This window comes from Oncorhynchus gorbuscha, linkage group LG08, assembly GCF_021184085.1.
Source record: "Oncorhynchus gorbuscha isolate QuinsamMale2020 ecotype Even-year linkage group LG08, OgorEven_v1.0, whole genome shotgun sequence".
NCBI classification, from domain to species: domain Eukaryota; kingdom Metazoa; phylum Chordata; class Actinopteri; order Salmoniformes; family Salmonidae; genus Oncorhynchus; species Oncorhynchus gorbuscha.
In genome coordinates this window covers 46,634,355-46,662,062 of record NC_060180.1, presented here as the reverse complement: position 1 = coordinate 46,662,062, position 27,708 = coordinate 46,634,355, and the positions used below count along the sequence as shown (strand labels likewise).

General features: G+C 40.9%; 1 protein-coding gene across 2 annotated transcripts; it reads right to left on the bottom strand.

Moving 5' to 3' along the window:
* Positions 1 to 276: 276 nt before the first annotated feature.
* On the bottom strand, positions 277 to 27,595 carry LOC124040890 (gap junction gamma-1 protein-like). 2 transcript variants are annotated; one of them, XM_046358003.1, is made up of 2 exons: positions 27,488 to 27,595; positions 277 to 2,381 (listed from the first exon to the last, which is right to left on the bottom strand). In XM_046358003.1, exon 2 carries the CDS (start codon positions 2,359 to 2,361, stop codon positions 1,099 to 1,101), a length of 1,263 nt encoding a protein of 420 aa, XP_046213959.1. In that variant the 5' UTR covers positions 2,362 to 2,381; positions 27,488 to 27,595; the 3' UTR covers positions 277 to 1,098. The 2 variants fall into 2 exon arrangements, with proteins under 2 accessions (XP_046213959.1, XP_046213958.1); XM_046358002.1 differs by lacking the exon at positions 27,488 to 27,595 and adding an exon at positions 9,069 to 9,415.
* Positions 27,596 to 27,708: the final 113 nt, after the last annotated feature.

The following is a 27,708-nucleotide window of genomic DNA, read 5'->3' as shown; positions in this document are numbered from 1 at the left end:
TGAGGCGGTTCTCAATCAGAGACAACGAGAATCACCTTACTCTGATTGAGAACCATATTTAGGTAGCCTGGGTTTCACTGTGTTTTCGTGGGTGATTGTTCCTGTCTCTGTGTTAGTTTTCACCAGACAGGCTGTATTAGGTTTTCACGTTCCGTTTGTTGTTTTTGTATTTGTATAGTTATTTCATGTATCGCTCTTCTACATTAAAGACACGAGTAACCACCACGCTGCATTTCGGTCCGACTCTCTTTCAACAAACCAACGCCGTTACACCTATAAGATTTCACATCTTATATTTCAACATAACCCATACATATCCAGCATTTCTTCCTCAAATAAATTATTAATGCATATTGTTCTAAATGTCTTAATACAAATCAAAATGAGTTAAAAGGTTCCAAGTGCAAATCTGAACAGTTAGGAATTTCTAGATGACTTTACACATTTGGTTCACCGTCCTTTCCTTAAACATCATCAGGATTCAATCGTAGTGCCATTAAAATGTGCTTACCACGGTATTGCTTTTAACTAGACCACAATTTAAAAAAGACACACTTGCATATTGTTATAGTTTTCAAGACAAATTCAATGTATTCTGTGAAATTAATCCAGTTCAAAAGCAAGGTTAAATTAATAATCCCAGTAAAAATAATTCTAAATATATTGCCATCAGGGTTCATTTTATATCTCCCTATATCCGTAAGTAGCTAAAATAAGAAAAGTTTGAATAAACAACATATGCATATATTAACTATGTTCAAGCTATGTTATTTAAAGCACAAACAGACACCCTAATAATAGGATACACTACTACTGTGTTTAGTGATATCTTCATGTTTGTTTTTCCTTTTTTTGTTTACCATTGTTTTGATATCACATGTAAATCGTGCCTAAATCGTGCTCCTGATCTGACACGTCACACTGCTGGTTTCTCCTAGTGACAAAGCTAAATCTATTCAGGCAGAGCAATCGATTCACGCTCCAAAGCTTTTACCTATCTTGTCTCATTTCACATCTTCCATTATCCACAGAATATGGACCTGGAGATTGAAAATTATTTTTCACTAAGATTACTGTACCACGTGAAGTTAATAATTCCTAAATCCATACAGAACTCTTTCCATTTTTTACAACGGTCCCAGCTTTCTCGATAGTGGCTGATTTTGGCCTGGCTCCTTGTTTCTCCTGGGTTGTGTTGACCCTGATTTGCTCTGCCAATGTGCTTCCAGGACTACTTGTCCTCGAGGTGGGCTGGTTCTTGTTGGTGTTGTAGGTCTGGAAGGCCATTTCGAGCTGCTCCTGGGCCACCCGTAGGTGGCGGTGCAGGCTGGCTAGGTCCGAGGGGATGTTGTCATCTGGACTCGTGCACTCTTGGTTATGTTCCTGGACATCGTTGGCCATGTTCTGCTCATGGTGCATAATTAGACTGTTGGGGATAATCCGGTTGGGCCTGTCTGACTTCATGACCAGGTTGTACCCGGGGGGAGAGGCGGGGATGTTATGGGAGTACGGGTAGCTGTACGAGGGCCGTCGACCCTCCTGATTCCTCCTCTTGCGGAGAGTGTCTCGGAATGTTCCAATGCTCAAGTGGAACATCTCACACACGTTGAGGAGCAGGCAGAGGCAGCTGACGACATACATGATGAGCAGGAAGATGGTCTTTTCCGTCGGCCGAGATATAAAGCAGTCTACATTGTGGGGACAGGGCAACTTATTGCACACATATGATGAATTAACACGGAAGCCGTAGAGAAGATACTGGCCCGCCAGGAAGCCGATCTCAAACACGGCCCGGGACAGTAGCTGAAGGACATAGATTCTCATCAGGCCCTCTTGCATGATCCGCCGGCGGCCGTCATGTTTCTGCGGCTTGGCCGGCTCAGGCTTGACTTCTTGGGCTTCCACCACCTCCTCCTGGTAGATCATAGGCTCTGCATCGTTGTCCTCATCCTCCTCCCGCACCTCCTCAAGCGGGTGGCTATCCGTCCACCTTTGAGCATGAATGAGCTTCTTCCGGCGGTGGAACTTCCGGCGCTCCAACTCGGAGGTGCGGGCTATCTTGTGGATGGCGTAGCCCAGGTACATTACTGAGGGGGTGGAGATCATGATGATCTGGAAAACCCAGAAGCGGACATGTGAGAGTGGGGCGAAGGCATCGTAGCACACGTTGTCACAACCGGGCTGCTTGGTGTTACAGGTGAACTTGGTCTGCTCGTCAGAGTAGATGGACTCGCCCCCCACGGCGGTCAGCACAATGCGGAATATGATGAGCACCGTGAGCCACACTTTCCCTACAAAGGTGGAATGGTTGTGGATCTCTTCCAGAAGACGCGTGAGAAAGCTCCAGCTCATGGTGGTCATAGAAACTTTTCAACTAGAATCTGGAAACACATAAAAAGTATAATTAAAGGTTTAGTTGAATAAAAGAGAGACAAGAACTAACAGAACTAGACACAACTCATACACAACATCAACAGAACTAGTCACAGCTCATACACAACATCAACAGAACTAGTCACAGCTCATACACAACACCAAATCAAATTTTATTGGTCACATACACATACAGTTGAAGTTGGAAGTTTACATACACCTTAGCCAAATACATTTAAACTCAGTTTTTCACAATTCCTGACATTTAATCCTAGTAAGAAGTCCCTATCTTAGGTCAGTTAGGATCACCACTTTATTTTAAGAATGTGAAATGTCAGAATAATAGTAGAGAGAGAGAATGATTTATTTCAGATTTTATTTTGTACACATTCCCAGTGGCTCAGAAAATGACATACACTCTTAGTATTTAGTAGCATTGCCTTTAAATTGTTTAACTTGGATCAAACATAAAAACAGTTTAGGGCTCGCGGGACAGCTAGCCCTAAGGAGGTTCAGGAAATCAATAACTTACTAACATCAGATAACATTCTTATATTAGCCATTTCTGAGACTCACTTAGATAATTAATTTGATGGTACAGTAGTAGCAAGGATATAACATCTATAGAAGAGACAGAAATTCTTATGTGGGAGGTTTTTCTGAATATATCAAAGCCATATCCCTGAAATGCTTAGAGAAGATCTTATGTTTTGAAGTGTTGTGGTTGCAGGTTCACTTGGCACAACTAAACCTTTTCTTTTGGGTTGTTGCTATAGGCTACCAAATGCAAACAGTCAGTATCTAAATAATATGTGTGAAATGCTTGATTGTGTATGTGATGTAAACAGAGGTCTACTTTCTTGGGGACCTGTATATTGACTGGTTTTCATCAAGCTGTCCACTCAAGAGGAAGCTTCTCACTGTAACCTGTGCCTGTAATCTGGTTCAGGTTATTAATCAACCTACCAGGTTGTTTCCAAACACTACAGGAACAAGATCATCCAGATGTATCAATCACATTTTTACTAATACTGTAGAATTTGGTTTTAAAGCTGTATCCGTACCCATTGGATGCAGTGATCACAATATTAGCGCTATATCCAGGAAAGCCAACGTTTTGAAAGATGGGCCTAAAATAGTCTATAAGAGATCACGCAGAAGATTTTACTGTGACTCTTATGTGGATGATGTAAAAACTATTTGTGGGTATGATGTGATTAAAAAGGAGGATCCAGCCACTGCACTTGATGAATTTATGAAATTGCTGCTTATTGAAAACCATGCACCTGTTAAGAAACTGACTCTTAGAACTGTTGACCTCTACAGGATCGGTGTCCCTAAACCAGGATTGTTGTTGCTAATGTGCGCTAATGTGACTGGAATGAAGTTGTACACAACAGCCAACCTTCCGGGACATAGACATGTCTTATATGAGCAGAAAGCTTATATTCTTGTTAATCTAACTGCAGTGTCCAATTAGCAGTAGCTATTACAGGGGGAAAAAGACCATGTTATTGTTTGAGGGGAGTGCACAAAAAATATATATATATCACGGCAACTGGTGTGATACATTCACCTCTGAAGGTAAATGACATACTTACATTTAGTAACCTTGCTCTGATTTGTCATCCTGAGGGTCCCAGAGATAAAATGAAGCATAGTTTTGTTTGATTAAATCCCTTTTTATGTTCAAATGTAGGATTTGGGGTCTACAGTTTGACCCCACTGCTGTCTCTGGCTCCACTCCCACTCCTCCCAGAAATCTAGATGTGTGAAAGTTAGTGTATAAGCTAATGGTCCATCATGTATGACATTCCTGGGAGTGTGTAAGCTTAAATGTTGTATTACCATAGCATTGGTGTATGTTCTCTATAGTTATGGACTTGAAATGTATCAATTGACCAATTCGGCACATTTGGGCAAACCTCTGGTAGACTTGATACAAAATATTTGGAAGTAATGTAATTCTCCACTGCATCAGTCTTAAACTTTGCACACACACCGCTGCCTTCTGGTGGCCAACATCTAAATTACACCCAGACTCCTATCTGAAAGTATGGTCTTTCTCTTTTATCTTTTACCAGATCTAATTTGTTATATCCTATCCTATCTCCTACATTAATTTCACATTTCCACAAACTTAAAAGTGTTTCCTTTCAAATGGTATCAAGAATACGCATATCCTTGCTTCAGGACCTGAGCTACAGGAAGTTCGATTTTGGTATGTCATTTTAGGCAAACACATAAAGCATAAAAAAGGGTCAGATCCTTGCTTCATGGATTGATGAGGAATTGAAAAACTGTATGGTTGAAAGAGATGGGGCAAAAGGAGTAGGTAATAAGTCTGGCTGCACATCTGACTGGCTGACTTACTGCAAATTGAGATAGTATGTGACTAAACTCAACAAAAAGAAGAAGAAACTGTACTATGAAGCCAAGATCAATGATATAAGAATGATGTATACACACTGTCTATAGTTATCCCAACACCACAATCAAGACAATCTGGCCTATACACCATCTCTAATAGATTACTCAAATACTCAAATACTCAAATACTCAAAACACTGGTACCACCTACATGTACTCACACAACCCAGGCTGGGTTTCTGTACAGCACTTTGAGATATCAGCTGATGTACGAAGGGCTATATAAATGAATTTGATTTGATTTGATATATTGATGACAGAGGACAACCCAAACCAGAGAGTTTTTGTCTTTGCATTTTCACACGACCACCTGTACTCCTAACCTCTGTATTAAAGGTAACTGTCCAGTGAAAATCTCACTTTTAAAAGTTAATATTCTGTTAACTCATTCCCAAATAATGTTGCCTACTCGTCCTGTTCTCGTATTTGTGGCCAACGCATAAATTGGAGAAAAATACACTTAAAAAACCACACCTCAAACAGACCATTTAAAAAATGTTGCTATTTCCTCAAATAACATGATCTCACGTTGGCTCATTGGCTGTGCCGTCCAATCAGCAGTCTACTTGAATGAATATTTTTAATGACAAGTGTTTGCCCAGTCTCCCTCAACATTCTGTTGTTGGGATATGCCCACACCATTACAACACAGAAAAGCTGCTTTTTAACATACTGAATTCCATGTTTTTGGAAGGAAAACTTGTTCACTCATATTGGAAACACTAGACAGTTACTTTAAAACTTTTACTTCGACCAGATCCTAGAAGTCAAGTCTCTTCTTTGACCTTTTTCAAAGTCAACTTGTTACTGCAGATTTACCAAAATCAGTTGATTAAACCTTTTGCTTTCTTTTAATTTACCAAATTACATGAGAGCAATTGTGTTATGATCCTCATATTCCTATAAAATATGTTTGTGAACTTTTTGAAATATTAAAATATTTATTTGAAATGAACAATTCCACTCTAATCCCAACATGTAGGCAAAATAGATTTAAATAATATATTTGGACACAACTTTAGCTATAATAGTACATAATGACAAAGCAACACAACAGACTAATGTTAATTAAAAACAGATTGTTCTCATTTGCTTCCATGAGCATTTGGTTCTAAATTAGCATTTTTGGAATCTTTTTTTCTTAAACATTATAAGTATAAAACACAAATAAAACTATTGGAGTGCATTATTTTTTAAATAATTCTAATAATCAATTCAATTTAGCAAAATACTTGGAAAAAAACTGCTGACATACTGTATCACACACAGTGGTATAGTGGTGTAAATGCAAGTAAACACAGTTTTGTTCCCAACTTTTTTACTTTGCTCAACAGTTTACCCACCTTTTTGTGGAAAAATGCATTAAAAGTATTGGGAGCGTTACCTTAGTTATACAAGTAACACATATGCATAAATAGTGAGAGGATATGTACATGACCTTGTGTATAGATTACTCATTATTCTCACTATTCTCTACTATTCTCATACTGTTTAATGATTAATGATGTAGCTTCTCGATGACTGAATGAAGGGATATTTAGATTCATTCTCTCCAAGCTAAAGGAAGGTAGTGAGTGACACACCTGGGTTATATCAAGATAGGAGGCATATGGGGGAGGAGAGAGAGAACGCAGATGTGGAGGTGTCTCTGTGTGCTATACTCTTATTCGGAGAGAAAATCCCTATACTGTAGGTTCCCCTGAATGTTGAACTGGGACTCTCGGATTGATTTTAAAGGAAGAGAAGTAGGCCATCTATGCTTCTCCCAGGATGTTCTCCCACTAGTGTCCCTACTCCCCTCACACACAGAGCAGACTGACTGCCTGCTTTGTGAGTTGATAGTATCATGACTGTATAGCAGCACTGTCTCCGCTAGCTGCCATCTGAGTGAAAACAGTGAACAGGAGAGGCTTGTTCGTCTGTCTAGCTACCACGAGGCCACGAGGCCTGCCCTCCAGACCCACCAGACCCTGTGCTGCTGCTGTCTCACACCGGGGAGAGAGGGGCAGCTAGCACCACATGGCCAGGCCACAGACGGCAGCTACCACCACATGGCCAGGCCACAGACGGCAGCTACCGTGGGCAATATAAGGTGGGTGAGCCCTCATGTGAAACACGTATCTAGTATTATAAGTTAGTAAACTGTTCATAAAATGAATAAAGGTGGGTAAACTGAGTTTACATTTTACTACAATACATCCCTGACCAGAACTTGAGGATAGGCAGGTTTGTTTAACTGAAGCCCAGTAAGGATTATGGCTAGGCTTTATAATGAAGGGTGCCCCATGAGAGCATGCTTTGGAAGTGATTGGCTGCTGTGTACATCAATTCAGTGTGGGTAGTTTGCAACATTATTTTATGCAGTTGGTTGAACTGGAACTGGAAAAGAGAAAACGTTTGTGTAACTTGTTAGCGTTACTCTTTCGCTGTGTGATATTGCCGTGTTTTATTTTAGGATCTCTACATGTTAATTCCATGCTAGATGTCGGAGGTTACCAATGCAAGAAAGCAATAAACATGTTTCATGCTCATGCCCTTTGGGGATTAGTAAAATATAAATATTTCATTTCTGTTAACAACATGTTTTAACAATAATGTTGGAAAAATTCTGATAGAACAAACTGATTTGAGAATGTTGTATTAATGATTGAAATTACTATATGCATGTATGAGTTTTAATTCTAGGTATTACTACCAGTTTTTGTTTTTATTCCCTTAATTAGGGAAACTTTAGAACTTTAGAAGGATTTTATGTAGTCTATCTCAAGACCCTTTTGGGTACTTCAGATTATCACAGGTGTCCGTAACTATCTATGTCCCTCTGTGTGGCCTTCCCACGTGTACAATATTTGAAATAATTAAATTTGACGGTTTTAAAATAAATAATAGAATGACAAATCTGTAAAACATTATCCTAAATATAAACCATGAACTCAGTCAGTGAATATCATTGGTGTTAAATATGAGGCTTTCAGCATGAAATATACTTCATATTTATTTATTTCACTATGTCAATATGTATTTGTTGTCAATGTTTTGGCATCAAACTGGTGGCAGTTGTGAAGAAAAGTCAATAGTTGCAGTTAATTGAAAATAAGGCTTTATTCACTTAAATCATATGGTCTATCTACTTGAAACGCATGGACAATATGGACACAGATATAAAAAATGAAAACTATATATAATACACATTTTTAAAGTTATTGAAGTACAAGCTTTCAATCAATCAATAAATATTGATTTCAGTATCCGCACTTAGCTGAAGGGGGAAAAAAATGGCTGTGTGATATGACAAAATAAAAGCATTGTTTTTATGTAGGCTATCTTTCCATTTCAGTATTACAACATTAAGCTTTGTTCTCCCATTGAAGGTGATCCCACCTGACTTGCCCTCATGATCTTGACCTTTGACCTGTGTCCTTATATTCATCATTAAACATAATCTAACCCAATAATTTGAACACATGTCAAATATATTTCAAATGGTACAAATCTGTATAACAAGAAATCAATAATGAGAACTGCATCTCTATATCTTATAGAACAATTATTTATTAGCCTGGTGAAAACAAGTTACAGTAACACCTTGCTGTAATTGCGTGGAATTCTTCTCTGGATTTTATATCTTTTTTTATGACATGTTTTATTTATTTATGGTAACACAGCCAAAACACAACAGTAAGGATGAAAGAAAAAAGACAAAAACACCCACCCACCCCCCCTCCCCAACCCACATAGGACCACGTTTATTGATGATATCATAACGGTTCTCTTAATATTAGTCCATAACTCAACATTTTCTCTCTATCCCCACCATATATGGCCAACTGAGATCAACCAATTTGAGAAATTTAACAAATGTTTAGGTCGTAGCGGCCTGAGAGAATATACATGATAAAGAATTACAAATGACCTGGTGTCAGGGGTGTACGTTAAGATGAACTACTTTTCTTTATCTGCTGCAAAATCATATCCTTCCAGCTTTACACAGTGGGACTAAAATATGTGTCTGTTTTTTAAATAAAACTGGTGCCTGAGGAGACACATTGGGCTCATCTCAATACATATTTCTGCAACATACATTTACCCTGTTGATTTAAAAACCATGCTACATTTGGCATACAATTCAAATGTAACATTCTACACCTGAATTCTGCATCAAACTATTGTAACCTCGTTTAAAATGTTCAGCCGACAACACCTACAGTATGACAGAGGAAAGAGCTACGCATCCTAGGGTTTGGGAGAGAACGGACAAAACCCACCTGGAGAAGAAGTTGGACTGCACGCTCTGTTCAGACATAACTTTGTCCACATTTTCACAGCCATCCCGTGCCAAGTCCGTGCCGATGGCATGGAGGGTCCATCCTGATCCTGATCTGACGCTGTGACACACTAGCTAACAACAACATGATCTCCCCCACATAGTAAAAACAACAAACACTGTATAATTAGACTACTTAGCCTTTTCTGTGTATCCTCTCCTGACTTATCCACACAGTGAGGACGGAACTGAACTTTTTCTCCTGTGAATGCCTCACATTCTGACTCGTGTCTGTTTTCTATTACGCCAGCCTTTTGCCCAAGAAGGAAGTATAAAAAAGAGAAGGAGAAAGACAAGGAAAAAATCTCTCCCTCCCCACCCTGGCAAGTGACCCTGTACCAGAGGGTCAAATTTAAGGACATCTGACTGCAGATTGAAATTAACACCCACCCAGCTGAGGGAGGCTTGTTAGTGGCAACACCTCCAGCCTTCCCATTCCCACCCACTCCCTGTAGCTCAACACTGCTCAACACTCACTCCCCTGTAGCTCAACATTGCTCAACACCCACCCCTCTATAGCTCAACACTGCTCAACCCTAACCCCCTATAGCTCAACATTGCTCAACACTCACCCCCCTGTAACCCAACACTGCTCAACACTCACTCCCCTGTAACCCAACACTGCTCAACACTCACCCCCCTGTAACCCAACACTGCTCAACACTCACTACCTTGTAACTCAACACTGCTCAACACTCACTTCCCTGTAGCTCAACACTGCTCAACACCCCCCATAGCTCAACACTGCTCAACACTCAGCCTCCTATAGCTCAACACTGCTCAACACTCACCCCCTATAGCTCAACACTGCTCAACACTCACTCCCCTGTAACCCAACACTGCTCAACACTCACCCCCCTGTAACCCAACACTGCTCAACATTCACTCCCCTGTAACCCAACACTGCTCAACACTCACTCCCCTGTAACCCAACACTGCTCAACACTCACTCCCCTGTAGCTCAACACTGCTCAACACCCCCCCATAGCTCAACACTGCTCAACACTCAGCCTCCTATAGCTCAACACTGCTCAAAACTCACCCCCTAGAGCTCAACCCTGCTCAGCACTCAGCCCCCTGTAGCTCAACATTGCTCAACACTCACTCCCCTGTAGCTCGACACTGCTCAACACTCACTCCCCTGTAGCTCAACATTGCTCAACACCCACCCCTCTATAGCTCAACACTGCTCAACCCTAACCCCCTATAGCTCAACATTGCTCAACACTCACCCCCCTGTAACCCAACACTGCTCAACACTCACTCCCCTGTAACCCAACACTGCTCAACACTCACCCCCTGTAACCCAACACTGCTCAACACTCACTACCTTGTAACTCAACACTGCTCAACACTCACTTCCCTGTAGCTCAACACTGCTCAACACCCCCCATAGCTCAACACTGCTCAACACTCAGCCTCCTATAGCTCAACACTGCTCAACACTCACCCCCTATAGCTCAACACTGCTCAACACTCACTCCCCTGTAACCCAACACTGCTCAACACTCACCCCCCTGTAACCCAACACTGCTCAACTCTCACTCCCCTGTAACCCAACACTGCTCAACACTCACTCCCCTGTAACCCAACACTGCTCAACACTCACTCCCCTGTAGCTCAACACTGCTCAACACCCCCCCATAGCTCAACACTGCTCAACACTCAGCCTCCTATAGCTCAACACTGCTCAAAACTCACCCCTAGAGCTCAACCCTGCTCAGCACTCAGCCCCCTGTAGCTCAACATTGCTCAACACTCACTCCCCTGTAGCTCGACACTGCTCAACACCCCCCCTCTAGCTCAACACTGCTCAACACTCAGCCTCCTATAGCTCAACACTGCTCAACACTCACTCCCCTGTAACTCAACACTGCTCAACACTCACTCCCCTGTAACCCAACACTGCTCAACACTCACCCCCTATAGCTCAACACTCACTCCCCTGTAACTCAACACTGCTCAACACTCACTCCCCTGTAACTCAACACTGCTCAACACTCACTCCCCTGTAACTCAACACTGCTCAACACTCACTCCCCTGTAACCCAACACTGCTCAACACTCACCCCCTATAGCTCAACACTCACTCCCCTGTAACTCAACACTGCTCAACACTCACTCCCCTGTAACTCAACACTGCTCAACACTCACTCCCCTGTAACCCAACACTGCTCAACACTCACTCCCCTGTAACTCAACACTGCTCAACACTCACTCCCCTGTAACCCAACACTGCTCAACACTCACTCCTCTGTAGCTCAACACTGCTCAACACTCACTCCCCTATAACCCAACACTGCTCAACACTCACCCCCTGTAGCGCAACACTGCTCAACACTCACTCCCCTGTAGCTTAACACAGATGATGACAGCTCTTCCTCTCTCTGCCCTCTTCTCTGATCTCAGCAAGACATGGTGCACCACACAACTGCATCTCCTCACTTCCCCATGCCTAGGGTACCTGTAAAGCTAGTTGTGGATGTGATAGCTTGCCTTGAAAATACACAATGTGGAAAGTAGATGCATCTGCATAGTAGTTGGCATATGGATGGTCGCGCATATAAGTATGAGTGCTCTCTCTCTCTCATCTCTCTCACTCTCTTTCTCTCTGTCATTTAAATACACAAACACTCACACAGACCAACACCTACTGGAATTGTATATTTATATACAGTACAACATATGTCCTTAATTACAACAAACAACAATGGAGAGAGAGAGAGAGAGGTTAGCCTGCTGGGATATCCACTCTCCAAAGTGCCACACAGAGATAAAAAACACATTGCCTTAGAGCAGATCCGCTTCAATGTATCCAACAGGTACACTCAGTCATATCAAGTGTCCAAATATTTAGATGTTCCATCCAGGCGAATGGCCAGAGATGGGACTGGTGGACAGGTCCCACTCCACACTACGCTCCACGTCTTTTCCGACATGGTGTTTACACTCAAGGCTTTTTGTCAGGCCGTAGAACTGGAAGCACAATGTTACTTAGCGCATGTGACTGCTTTTTTCATATGACTAAAATGCATCTATGAGTACAGTAGAGGCAAACCATGTACCTCATTCATACCATAGGGTTCTTTGCCCATAAATATTTGTCTCCCTGAAGAAAACCCGAGCTGATATACTTAATTTCTAATTGAAAAAATTGTTCCTCAATCACTTTTATTGTGAGCCAGCCATCGTACTACTGTTTAATACTGTAAGTGACATCTGTCATGCCCTGACCTTAGAGATCCTTATTATTCTCTATGTTTGGTTAGGTCAGGGTGTGACTTGGGTGGGAAAGTCTATGTTTTCTATTTCTTTGTTTTTGGCCGTGTGTGTGTGTGTGTGTGTGTGTGTGTGTGTGTGTGTGTGTGTGTGTGTGTGTGTGTGTGTGTGTGTGTGTGTGTGTGTGTGTGTGTGTGTGTGTGTGTGTGTGTGTGTGTGTGTGTGTGTGTGTGTGTGTGTGTGTGTGTGTGTGTGTGTGTGTGTGTGTGTGTGTGTGTGTGTGTGTGTGTGTGTGTGGTTCCCAATCAGAGGCAGCTGTCTATCATTGTCTCTGATTGGGGATCATATATAAGTTGTCATTTTCCGTTTGGGTTTTCTTCTTTTCTATTTCGTGTCTGTACCTGACAGAACTGTGCGCATTCGTTTTCACGTTTGTTATTTTTGTTTTGAGTGTTTTTTGAAAAATAGAACATCGTGAACACTCACGTTCCACGCTGCGCTTTGGTCCACTCCTTTCGATGAGAGCTGTTACACCTTCAGCTAAACTGAAATTGGTGCACAACAGTAAAGAGACCAGTAGCTGGCTAATGCCAGAGTGCTACAATGACTGTATGACTGTGGTGTGGAGTGACTTAGTCTTCCTCCGAAAGATACTCAGAAGTCAAGAATTATCATTAAATGACGTATCTGGATACAAAGGAGGTACACGCCTTAAATCAATCTCTTTCATTAGCAAACTGGGGAGTGTGGGTAACAAATGTCACTTTTATCACCTGTATTTTGGATGATTCCCTTGCTAATACCTCACGGACTTGGCCAATTGATCAACATTTTATTTCTGCTCAGACATCACTGGAATCCTCTGACACGGAATAAGGGTTACTGGTCATACTTATCATTCTTTCACCTAAAGACCAGTATTTTCCAAAAAGAGTCCGTATTTAACACTTCTTCGTGAAATATACACTTCTCTAAACAGTTCAACCCATGAGAGTGTGATATGAGAGTCGCGTGAATACTGAGTGGGCTGAAGAGAGTGTGGAGAGCTCTGTGAAGAGTGTGCAAGATGAGCATCTTGGCCATTTTAGTGATGAGACGGGAGGGTGTGTGAGTGAGCGGACTGAGTGGGTGCTGGCTCTGAAACCAAGCCAGCTGGACCTGAAGGACCCACCCATCCTCCAGAGGCTTTGCCTCCAAACATCCCCTCCTCCTTGCATCCCTTTCTTCCCTCATCCCTGCATCTGACTGAGGAGTTCTGGCATTGCATGCACCCCTGCTGGGGTCAAGGGAAGAAGGAGATGGGATGCTGCTGGAATCACTGGAGCATTTGGGGTTCATCTAGACAGCCATGTGCTGTGCTATCCCTAGGGGGGGAGCAACACAGTCAGACCATCACGTGGCTTCTTCTCTTAGTCGGATCACATACACAGCTCTAAAATCTTGCTGCCACCCAAAAGACACAGATAGTCAAGTAACTAGCCTAATCTATTTATGTTATTTTCTGGTTATAATAAGTTAGTCATTATATAATAAATTATGTTCATTCAGTTAATATTTATTCAATGATCTGTTGAGATGATAAACCACCTGCAGATTCCTTTTAAAGTCATCTGTTGCTGCACAAAATGGCACATTCTGTTCAAACGACAGCTCCACAAGCATTTGCTCGTGGTCGGTCAGTTGTCCCCTCGAAGAGGTCAGTGAGAGTTGTGCTGTCTGTCTGCAGTGGAGTTGGAATGGTGCAACAACAAGGACACATGGACAGAAGAGAAGTGAACACCTCGACAGCTCTCCTCTCCTCAGCCCCTTGCCAATGTCACTTTCCCGTAGAGTTTTTCCCTCTCTGCAGAACTAAGTTGACGGGAGCCGACTAGAGGCCACGGAGGTCTGTGTTTATGTAACAGATCAAGCAAAGCCATGTGACTTGAACGTGCCCCCCCCCCCCCCCCCCCCCCAGAGAAAAGAGTGACACAAGACACGGCCGGTGCTTTCCCCCGTTCTCCTCTCCCCCACATCATCCAACTGCCCTTACCAGGCAGTGCAGAGCAGAGTAGGGTGTATCCTGTAGGCTGCCTGAGAGTGGTGGCAGTCCTCTTTCATTTGTTCACTTTTCTCTCTGTTTTTCAGCTAAGCCTATCCTATCCTACCCCTTGGGTCTGTGCATCCCGTGCCAGTTTGACAGAGGCTCAAGTCCACCGAAGCGACTGGGGTGAAGAGCCTAGAGGTGGATGCCAACATTATCCAAGAAAAACTTCCTTCAGCTGAGCTTGGATGTCTACTGTTAGTCAACAAGGCATTGCAGTACAGCTGTGAAGGACGTGGACATGGTCCAACTATAAAACACAGGTGGACTCAAACCTGAACAAATGTAACATACTGCAAAAGTTCTCTGGCATTTTGCTATATATTTATACAATTTAAAAGAATGTACATCTGATGTAGATCGTAAATTGCCTGTAACGTTTGACTGCCCTAAACCATTTCAGAATGCAGTGGAATGGTTGAAATACTCCAACGAAACCCTTGTTAATCCTTACGTAGGGACTATGCATACACTGTAACAACATTTCCTCTAACAAAAATGGACAAAGGCTGCATTTCTACATACAGCCAAAGAAAAAACACGTTCCATGAGAACACTAGGCCTGCTAACTATCTAACTGGAGGTTTTGGTTTTACTGTGTCCAGATAGTATAAACACACAGAATGAAGTCTTCTCTACGCAGCTATTCTGTACTACAGTATACTGAGACAGAACTGTTCGCCCCAAGACTGACATTGCCTTTAGGTAGAACGTGATGAGCAGACATTCATGTCACATTCATTTTTATGTAAGTTGAGAGAAATAGCAGCAATGTAATGAAAAGCATATATTGCCTTGTCTATTCTGTTGCCAGTAGGAAGTTACGTATCAGTACTTTGGCTTTCAGGCAGATGTTGCACTTGGCGTGAGCTGGATGTAAGGGTAAGGACTCTGGTTTAAATGTTGTTGATGCAGATTAAGTGTTATTTGTTTGTTCATTAAATGGATGATGCCAAAAAATGGGATAAGTCTTACTTGAGCTCCATCAATCTTCTGGTATAGCTTTTTTTCTATAAGTTTGGTATATCCCAGTAAACCAAATTTGGTTCTGTGAAAGTTCCCAGAACATTCGTTAGGTTGCAACTAATGTTCTCATAACAAAAAGGGTCCAGTTGTGCTGATGATTACACAATATTTGTATAAAACATTCGCTTAACGTTGCAAGAGCGTTCCCAGAACACATTTTGTCTGTTCTTTAAAGGTTCAAAGAATGTTTCATTAGTTTGTGGGAACATGGTGGGGACATCACAAAAGATATGTTCCCAAAACACAAAAACTGTCCTGTTGTGCGGATGATTATACGTTTCATTTAGAGTGAAAAAAACATTCACCTGATGTTACAAGAATGTTCCCAGATTATTATTTTTTACTGTCTTTAAAGATTCCCAGAACATTTAATTAGGTTGTGGGAACAGTGTGGGTACATCACAAGAGATAGGTTCCTTAAACACAAAATCTGTCCAGTTGTGATGACATTCTTACAATGTTTACATCAGGGTGCACAAAACATTCCCTCAATGTTCTTAGAATGTTATCCCTATGTTCCCAGAATGATACAATTAAGTTTTGAACAGTCCACAGAGGTTTGTTTCATCTTATTGTTGAGGAAGTTAGTTCTACAATAATCCATGTAAATCAAATCAAATGTGTCACATAATTCATAAGGTCTAGACTAACAGTGAAGTTGAAACACATATGACATTTATTTGGAATCACATGATTCACATATTGTACAAACATAGTTTTGACATATTTTATATATAGTCAATAGCTCAGAACGAACATGGGAGCGTTATCCCTGAAATTAATCCATTGTGCCACTGGAATAGGCCTAACATAAATATAAAGCTGTTTCCACCTTTACTCTGACTTCCAGGTTGTGGTTTTTGTCTTTGCAAAAGATAGGATAACTAAATTTAGAAAAATAAATATCCTCTACTGTTTCTTACTCTACCAATCCTGTTTACGGTATATATAGTAAAGTTGGGAAGTTTTGACTATTATTTTCCAGACATACTTGATTTCAGAAATCATGTTAAATTATTGCCTGTCAGATTGTTGTGAGGTGTACACAGATGTGCAAATGTACTAAGACATATACAGTAGCCATAGTTTGGATCGGATCATCATTTAAGGATTTCAGTACAAATGGAATACCAATAGAAACATCAGGGTCCTTGTTGTGCAGCAGACTAAGTATCCTACAGGGCTTGAAAATGGTAGATCACAGGGTTCAAATCTACTTGATCATCATTCTAAAAAAGCTATAGTGATGTATGACTATACCCTTATAAAATGTAATGAAGTAAGTTTGGTAACTTCATATAATAATGTTATATTACACATCAATATTAGCAGAACATTGCAGCAATGTTTTCAGAACTACTTCCATCATTGAAGTATGTTTTTAGAACAATTCTGGATCATCATGACATAACCTTACCTTTTATTGTGGAAGTACAGTGGGTTGCGAAAGTATTAAGACAAGAAACAGAAAACTTGAGCGTGCATAACTATTCACCCCCCAAAGTCAATACTTTGTTAGAGTCACCTTTTGCAGCAATTACAGCTGCAAGTCTCTTGGGGTATGCCTCTATAAGCTTGGCACATCTAGCCACTGGGATTTTTGCCCATTCTTCAAGGCAATACCGCTCCAGCTCCTTCAAGTTGGCTGGTGTAGATGAATCCTTAAGTCATGTCACAGATTCTCAATTGGATTGCGGTCTGGGCTTTGACTAGGCCATTCCAAGACATTCACATTTTCAAGTTTCCCTTAAACCACTCAAGTGTTGCTTTAGCAGTATGCTTAGGGTCATTGTCCTGCTGGAAGGTGAACCTCTGTCCCAGTCTCAAATCTCTGAAACAGGTTTCCCTCAAGCATTTCCCTGTATTTAGCGCCATCCATTTTCCTTGATGGCCAAAAGGCTCAATTTTAGTCTCATCTGACCAGAGTACCTTCTTCCATATGGTTGGGGAGTCTCCCACATGCCTTTTGGCGAACACCAAATATGTTTGCTTGTTTTTTTCTTTAATTAAGCAATGGCTTTTTCTCTGGCCACTCTTTCATAAAGCCCAACTCTGTGGAGTGTATGGCTTAAATTGGTCCTACGGACAGATACTCCAATCTCCGCTGTGGAGCTTTGCAGCTCCTTCAGGGCTATCTTTGGTCTCTTTGTTGCCTCTCTGATTAATGCCCTCCTTGCCTGGTCCATGAGTTTTGGTGGGCGGCCCTCTCTTGGCAGATTTGTTGTGGTGCCATATTCTTAAAAATAAGAAAAATAATGGATTTAATGGTGTTCTGTGGGATGTTTCATATATTTATTTTTTAACCCGATCCTGATCTGTACATCTCCATAACTTTGTCCCTGACGTGTTTGTAGAGCTACTTGGTCTTCATGGTGCCACTTTCTTGGTGGTGACTCTTGCTTAGTGGTGTTGAAGACTCTGGGCCTTTCAGAACAGGTGTATATATACTGAGATCATGTGACACATAAATTGCACAGAGGTGGACTTTATTTAACTAATTATGTGACTTCTGGAGGTAATTAGTTGCACCAGATCTTCTTTAGGTGTCAGGACCCGGTTACGAACCCAGGTCTCCGGAGTGAGAAACAGTCACTAAACCAACTGAGCCACGAATAGTCAGCAGAACCCAGAAGATGAGGCAGACACAGCAGTACTTGAGACGGTGTATTTAATAAGTAAAAAGTGAAGTTCTTCAGGAAAACATGTAACTCCACAACCTCAAAAGGAATTCCACAAGAACAAAGGCAATCCTCCAAGACAAAAAGGCAAATCCACAAGGTGGAAGGCACAGCACAAAAAGCCGCAAAAGCTACTCAAAAACAAACAAACAAGAACAAAAAACAGAACTCCACAAGAGAGTCCACCGGGATCAACAAGAGCTCACAGAGTACTAGGGCTGGGTGCTAATATACAAACACAAAGGAAAGAACTGAGTAAAACAAAGGGTTTAAATACAATCAGGGGAAACGAGGCACAGGTGCAAATAATAATGGGGATCAAGGGAAAACAAAAGGTCAAAAGGCACAATGGGGGCATCTAGTGACCAAAAACCGGAACAACCCTGGCCAAATCCTGACATTAGGGGCTTCATAACAAAGGGGGTGAATACATATGCACGCACCACTTTTTCTAAAGTAATATTTTTAATTTCATTTCACCAATTTGGACTATTTTTGTGTATGTCCATTACATGAAATCCAAATAAAATATAATTTAAATGACAAGTTGTAATGCAGCAAAATAGGAAAAAGGAGGATGAATACTTTTGCAAGGCGCTGTATGTTCAAGAAACCTTATTAGAACCATCATGTCACTATAACTTTATGAGTCCATTTTAGGAATATTCCCTGATTGTTGTTATGGGTGTTTTGAATAACATCTCAATCAAGATTGGCAGAAAGTTCCTGCAATGTTTCCCCAGAACAACTTTTATTGTTCCCACATTTTGTTGCGGCAGTATGTTCTAGGAACATTACCGGAACATTGTGTTATTACATTACTTGGAAACCTAATGAGAACCTTAGGGGAAAGTTGTTTTGTAGTAATTTTTACAGATTTTGTGAACAACATTTTAATGAATGTTAGGAGAACATTTCCTTTAAAACATTTTCTTTAAATAAATGTATATTGGTGATCAAAAACATTCTTTGGATGTTTGCGGGATGTTATCATCCTAATGTTAGCTCAATCCCTAACTGGAACTTAATTGGAATGTAAGCTAATGTTCTGGGAATGTTCCCGGTTTGCTGGGCTGTTTGTTGTTTTCAATATCCATCATTGGTTGTTTGGCCTATACAGTCATGGCCAAAAGTTTTGAGAATGACACAAATATAAATTTTCACAAAGTCTGCTGCTTCAGTGTCTTTAGATATTTTTGACAGATGTTACTATGGAATACTGAAGTATAATTACAAGCATTTCATAAGTGTCAAAGGACTTTATTGACAATTACATGAAGTTGATGCAAAGAGTCAATATTTGCAGTGTTGACCCTTCTTTTTCAAGACCTCTGTAATCCTCACTGGCATACTGTCAATTAACTTCTGGGCCACATCCTGACTGATGGCAGCCCATTCTTGCATAATCAATGCTGGGAGTTTGTCAGAATTTGTGGGGTTTTGTTTTGTCCACCCGCCTCTTGACGATTGACCACAAGTTCTCAATGGGATTATTAAGGTCTGGGGAGTTTCCTGGCCATGTACCCAAAATATCGATGTTTTGTTCCCCGAGCCACTTAGTTATCACTTTTGCCTTATGGCAAGGTACTGGAAAAGGCATTGTTCATCACCAAACTGTTCCTGGATGGTTGGGAGAAGTTGCTCTCGGAGGATGTGTTTGTACCATTCTTTATTCATGGCTGTGTTCTTAGGAAAATTGTGAGTGAGCCCACTCCCTTGGCTGAGAAGCAACCCCACACATGAATGGTCTCGGGATGCTTTACTGTTGGCATGACACGGGACTGATGGTAGCGCTCACCTTGTCTTCTCCGGACAAGCTTTTTTCCGGATGCCCCAAACAATCGGAAAGAGGATTCTTTAGAGAAAATTACTTTACCCCAGTCCTCAGCAGTCCAATCCCTGTACCTTTTGCAGAATATCAGTCTGTCCCTGATGTTTTTCCTGGAGAAAAGTGGCTTCTTTGCTGCGCTTCTTGACATCAGGCCATCCTCCAAAGGTCTTTGCCTCACTGTGCGTGCAGAAGCACTCACACCTGCCTGCTGCCATTCCTGAGCAAGCTCTGTACTGGTGGTACCCCGATCCCACAGCTGAATTTAGGAGACGGTCCTGGCACTTGCTGGACTTTCTTGAGCACCCTGAAGCCTTCTTCACAACAATTGACCCGCTCTCCTTGAAGTTCTTGATGATCCGATAAATGGTTGATTTAGGTGCAATCTTACTAGCAGCAATATCCTTGCCTGTGAAGCCTTTTTTTGCAAAGCAATGATGACGACACGTGTTTCCTTGCAGGTAACCATGATTGACAGAGCATCACCCTCCTTTTGAAGCTTCCAGTCTGTTATTCAAACTCAACCAGCGTGACAGAGTGATCTCCAGCTTTGTCCTCGTCAACACTCACACCTGTGTTAACCACAGAATCACTGACATGATGTCAGCTGGCCCTTTTGTGGCAGGGCTGAAAAGCAGTGGAACTGTTTAGGGGGGAATCACTTCATTTGCATGGCAAAGAGGGACTTTGCAATTAATTGCAATTCATCTGGTCACTCTTCATAGCATTCTGGAATATATGCAAATTGCCATCATACAAACTGAGGCAGCAGACTTAGTGAAAATGTATATTTGTGTCATTCTCAATATGTTTGGCCACCACTGTTCAGGATCTTAATTAGACCACCCTGTTGCAGGACACATTTTCCTGCACCGCAGTAAAAACAAATGTGTAGTGCATTCAAGGTTTAAAAATGCTTAAAGTTTTTAATTACCACTTTAACATTTCAGACATGATTTGCCCTAACAAAAAATGTATTAACCCATACAAACATTTCAATTAAATATAATCCACCTAGTAATTCACATTACTAGGATTATTTTCCTGCTGTGAGAAACTGGTCAAATTAAGAGCCTATACATGTGTAGGTGTCTCGGATGACATCTTCATTAATGTTAGTGGAATGTTCCAGTAATGTTTTCTCAGAACCAATTGAATTGAATCCTGACATGATTGCTGAAGAATGTTTAGGGAACACTGTCATTGACACTGACCCAACTCCAGCCATTTTAATAATGGGAATTGATGGGAAATGATGTAAATATATCACTAGCCACTTTAAACAATGCTACCTTATATAATGTTACTTACCCTACATTATTAATCTCATATGCATATGTATATACTGTACTCTACATCATCGACTGCATCCTTATGTAATACATGTATCACTAGCCACTTTAACTATGCCACTTTGTTTACTTTGTCTTCACACTCATCTCATATGTATATACTGTACTTGATACCATCTACTGTATGCTGCTCTGTACCATCACTCATTCATATATCCTTATGTACATATTCCTTATCCCCTTACACTGTGTATAAGACAGTAGTTTTGGAATTGTCAGTTAGATTACTTGTTGGTTATCACTGCATTGTCGGAACTAGAAGCACAAGCATTTCGCTACACTCGCATTAACATCTGCTAACCATGTGTATGTGACAAATAAAATTTGATTTGATTTGATTTGATTTGGAACGTTATTGTAACAATCATAACACAACGTCACGCTATAACTTTTTGAGAGCAGGGTGATTGTTATGGGTGTTTTTAATAGAATCTCCAACATTAGCAAAACATTCCTGTAATGTTTTCTCAGAAACATTTCTATTGCTCTCACATTTTGTTGCGACAGTATGTCTAAAAACATCACTGGTATATTCTGTTATTACGTTACCTGGAAACGTAATGAGAACGTTTGGGGAATGTTTTATGGTGGTTATTACAGCTGTTGTGCACAACATTTTAGTTAATTTTAGTAGAACATTCCAAGGATATTTAATTTAAAACATTTTCTGAAACTCTTATTACATTTTTAAAAAATGTATCAATCTTTGAATGTTTTTGAGTTATCATCCTAATTTTAGGTAAAACCCTAACTTATATCTTCATGGGAAGCTTAGCTAATGTTGTGGGAATGTTTCTTGTTTGCTCGGGAATATCTAAAAAGCATTTACATACAGTATCTTTCCTCACCCATATATGTTCTAAAGAGTGCAGAGTTCTGTCTACTTGGCATGGACCATGTATTTCGCTCATATCAAAGACACTCTAAGCCGCTTCATGTAAAAATGCATGAAAATTGCCAGAAGAGCACCACATTTTCCGTTCACCTGGGTTCTGAGGTGAAAGCACCAGGGATTGTTATAAACTTTCAATAAGGCAGCAAGCAAGAGAAAGGCATTGCTAATATCTAAGTTGATTCTTAAGAGAACAAAAATGGATTTGAAAGTGTTATATCCTACAGCTCACAATTACGATGTTGTCTGTCAAGATGATTAGACGTTTGGGAAGTTACTAGCTGACTTCATGTCATCCTTATGCGACCCACATCACAACCTTTGGTCACTTCACACTCCCCTGCTCTTCTAACACACATTTCTCGCACATCCCATTATTCTTTTCTACATTGCCTATCATAGACTAAAACTCAATTTCAAATGTATTCAAGGCCCTGCTTTACCCTAATTTCAGAAGATTACCAATTAAGTACTCTCTGTTATAAATGTGCAATAATCACATTCTGGATTATATAATGATGCCCTCCATGCAGAATTTAAAAAACATCCAAACATGATTCTGCCATGCGATCCAAATATATAAAAAATATATATATATTACATTCATATTTATACAGCAAAAGAAAATACTAATGTTCTAATATCGATGTGCTCTCAAATACATTGCATGAATATCTGGTCAAGAGAAGAATCCCTCCACACAACTTCCCCTTAAAACAATCCAAGCAACAAACAACAAAGCTTGCTTGGAGTGCTGGAGGTCCTTAAACTTTGACATTATCTTGTCATAACTGACCATGTCATGAGGTGGACCCAGGCCTGGCCCGAAGAGCAGCAGACCTATTCAGGGTCATTTGGATTTCAGTAGCAGAGAAATACTTAGTAAAGCACCACCCCCAGAGCTCTTAGTAAGCTAGCCTTTTACTGCAGTGTAAGAGACAGAACCACCAACTCAGTGAACTTCAGCCACTGGCAGCGCTCCCACAGGCCTAATATGATAGCATCAGCCAACGCTCCCTAGCTCGTCCATGTCATGTTGTCTTACACAACAATAGCTGACAGCAGAATCGTATATCTATGACTCTTGCTCCTGGCACCGTCTAAGTGATATTACATGACTAGTACAGTAACGAGATCAAGGTGTTGATGTCAGCTCGTTAGGGCCTGTTTATGGTTTTATGTGGAGAATGTTTGATAGTTAGATAATTCTAAAGTATAAAAAGATGATGCTGATTTCATAAAAAAAATACTTTGATACAGATAAGAGGCCAGAAAATACATGACAATACCATATTTATAAGAATTGATGTGGTGTATAACCTCATTAAAATCCACTTACTGCATTGTTGCATGTTTTACTTTGTCTTTTTTTTTTGATTGGTCAAACAATGAAATATATTGTATTCACAGGTAAGGAGAGAATACACCACGTGCTATACGCAAATGTTATAATCGTATTCTTAACTGCAAGAGGTCATATTCATTGTTAATGGTACAGTATGTAATTTCCCCCATCACATCTGTTTTCACCACTGGAGGTTTTAAAACACTAGGTGGCATCCATGTATCTGAATGGTCATGCATGCGTTGCTGTCTCAGGCTAGTAGTCCACTGCACCAATATGACAAAAGGCTATCTTGTATCATTAAACAACCCTTAGCCTAGCCTGTAACAAATGCTACAGCAAATGTTTGGTCAGAATTAGGCAGTCCGATCATATCAAGCCTACTTAGCAAGAGAACTAACAAGCTGTTATTCTGTTTGGACTGTAGCTACACCGTAGAGTTTCAAACGTACGTGTTGTTAAGATTCATGGGACGCAATTCAAATCTGGTCACTAATTACACAGCTACATCAGATATTTATGCAAATGCATATAGAAACACATTCGCTATGCTTAAATAATGTGTTGAATCTGATAACTTAGTCTATAGGGCATCTTTCACACGGTCAGAGCCTTGACACTGGGCACATGACGTCACTTCAATGTCGATAATTGGGTAATTTCTGGTTGAAACATTGATCAATGAGATTACAACCTATATTCACCCAATCAAAAAGAGAGCCAAAAGTTTGTTGAATTTCCAATGCGTTATCACTATGCAGTGTCTAGTGGTTTAGTTGTCACTGAAATGTCTATCACTGCTCTTTCATCCATTTAAAAGCATATCAAAGTTCAAATGGGAATACAATGTCATACATTTTGTTTATTTATACAACATACAGTATTAATGTGTTATCACTATGCTTCTCTCTAATAGCACAACCAAATGACCTGGATTGCAGTGTGCAAGTGATCAATGCCGTTCGTGATTCTGCACAGTTTATTACAGCAATTGTGAGGATCTCACAGACCTGCGAGGGCCTATGAATGCTATCTTGAACATGTACACTTCATATATAGAAATTATGACCATGGATGTGTTACTCCTTCTCCGTGGCCGACATAAGTAAGACATTTAAGCGTGTTAACCCTCGCAGGGCTGCCGGCCCAGACGGCATCCCTAGCCGCGTCCTCGGAGCATGCGCACACCAGCTGGCTGGAGTGTTTGTGGAGATATTCAATCTCTCCCTATCCCAGTCTGCAGTTCCCACGTGCTTCAAGATGTCCATCATTGTTCCTGTAGCCAAGAAAGCAAAGGTCACTGAACTAAATGACTAAACACCCTGTAGCACACACTTCTGTCATCATGAAGTGTTTGAGAGGCTAGTTAAGGATCATATCACCTCCACCTTACCTGACACCCTAAACCCAATTCAATTTGCTTACCGCCCAAATAGATCCACAGACGATGCAATCGCCATCGCACTGCACACTGCCCTATCCCATCTGGACAAGAGGAATAGCTATGTAAGAATGCCGTTCACTGACTATAGCTCAGCATTCAACACCATAGTACCCTCCAAGCTCATCATTGAGCTCGGGCCGTGGGTCTGAACCCGCCCTGTGCAACTGGGTCCTGGACTTCCTGACCGGCCGCCCCCAGGTGGTAAAAGTAGGAAACAACACCTCCACTTCGCTGATCCTCAACACAGGGGCCCCACAAGGGGCAGCCACCTCCCACAGCCACCTCCTGTACTCCCTGTAATGAACACGAGGGGAGACAGAGAGCTGGTTTCAATTGCTGAGCGCAGCAGGTGTTTATTGCAAAGGCCCACAGGAGGAGGCAGGTAGCTAGGTCCAGGGGCAGGCAGAAGGTCATACACAGGGGGTTCAAAAGGGCAACAGTACAGGCAGTGAAAAGGCTAGTAACGTAGTCTGGGAGATCAGGAAATAGGTAGAGAACAGGCAGAACAGGCAGGCTAAAGTACAGGCAGGGAGGGAATAGGCAAAATGCGTCATTAGTGAGGCAGGCAAAAACTATCATACACTGAATGATTAAATCACGAGAAAAAGAACTGAACTAAATAGTGTGTGAAAATGACATACAGGTGTGTGAACAGGTGATTAGAATTCAGGTGATTGGGATCTGGAGAGTGAGCTGCGTTCAGGGGATCTAGGTGTTTGAGGGTGTGAGTTGGAAGCAGACGTTTACACTCCCTGTTCACCCATGACTGCTGGCCACGCACGCCTCCATCATAATCATCAAGTTTACAGACTACATAGCAGTATTAGGCCTCAACACAAGCATTTCGCTACAGACACAATAACATCTGCTAAATATGTTTGTGACCAATACAATTTCATTTGATTTTGATTTGAATGTTACATTAGTGTGTAAGATGGCCTTAACTTTAGGCTATTTATTGTAAAGGTCATATTGTGTTTGGTTGACAATGCAACAAAATATCAACATTTAAAAGGAGCCTGCTTGGATAGTTCCATCTGAGCCACTGGCTTAACCCCATTCTTCAACTTTTATTTTTGGTTGAGATGCAGAGACGTGCATCTTCATTGAAAGTTGGTTACTATGGTGACAGAATCCTGTGGTTGAAGTTTCACCCGGAAAAAGCAATCATTTACGTTGATTACTTTTTTCAAATCCAATGTATTTTCGACGTAGATTCCACATCAATACTTTGACAAAGGATGTTGATTTTTTTTTTATTCAACCAGTTTGTGCCCAGTGGGTTTGTTCCTGTATAGCAAAAGCCCAATTATTTTCCCATTTGTACACTGAGAATATAGAAGATATTGTTTATTTTACGCATAATAATTCTTAAAATAAGGTATCAGTATTTTCTGACTTGTTGGTTCAGACTCACAGGAAGCATCAGGTGGTTGGCCTGAGGTGAGCCTACACTGAGCATATTCAGCTGTACAGTAGGACACTGCATGCAATACTATGAGCTAGGAAGGCCTAGTGACATGCAATCGCCAGTGTAGAAATGCCAGCAGAATAATAGATATGAATCTCAATAGGTTTTATTGCCATTGAGTAACTATTACTTTCTCAACACACAGCACACGTCTAGAGGTTTGCCATACTGAGAATGTTGATTACATACAGACTACCAATGAAGTCATTGAACATGTGCATAATAATACTGAAATGCCCTAATACTGTATAGCAGCAATGTCCGGCTATACATGTGTTTTCAGAGAAGATAACATTTTTTGGGAACTTTCTGTCTGATTTCAAATGTGCTTCAGTGTCAGGTCAATGACCCAGAGTGTCAGGTCAATGACCTTGTTGCTTTGCTAATATACAGCATGTACTTTTGAATTGTGCCAACAGGTAACTGGAGGATAACCTGAGGTACCATTTAACTGGCTGATGACCCAAGGCACTCTTTAATAATGTAAGTGACCTGGTCTGGTCTATGAGAACCCAGTTTTATTGGAAACATGTTTTTCCACGTTATTCACATGTTTTTTCATGTAGAGGGTGTCTGCCTTATCATCCTGGTGCCTTTTCTGGAATAACAGGCTGGAGAGTAAATCATATTGTATTTTTCATATATTTCAATATATATTCAATAATTTTTATATCACATAAAATATCTATAATGATAAAGGAAATATATGAAATATTCTGTAATAAAATAAATAAAACAAAGTAAAAAGTATTCTTATTTTGCACACTGCCAGCCAAGAAAGTTTGACTATAAATCTATATGATTATTATAATCTATATTGCCATACAAGTACTACATGCAATGATAGACTGAAGGGACAAAACAAAACAATTCTCCACAAGGAGATTGATTCTCCTCCCATACGCTTTAGTGGACTCATATCTAACTACAGTACATAGCATTACATTAAAATAAATACATCACAAGAGCCCCCTGAGGTAAAACAAGAGCATCACAAATGGATAATGGAAAAAAGCACCTACCTCTCCATGGGGCCGGCTAGGTTTGACCAGACTAGTATTCTTCACAGTGGAGCATTCTGGGATGGCTTCCAGAGACGTTGCTTAGCTTCCCCGAGGCTCGGAAGCAGGATGACAGAGAGACAATGGCTCATTTTGCTTCAAAACTCCTCACCACCAAGTACAGGCAGGACACTCAGGACTCCTACCAATGGCTCCATTGTTCCCTGGCTTGGTCAGTCAGT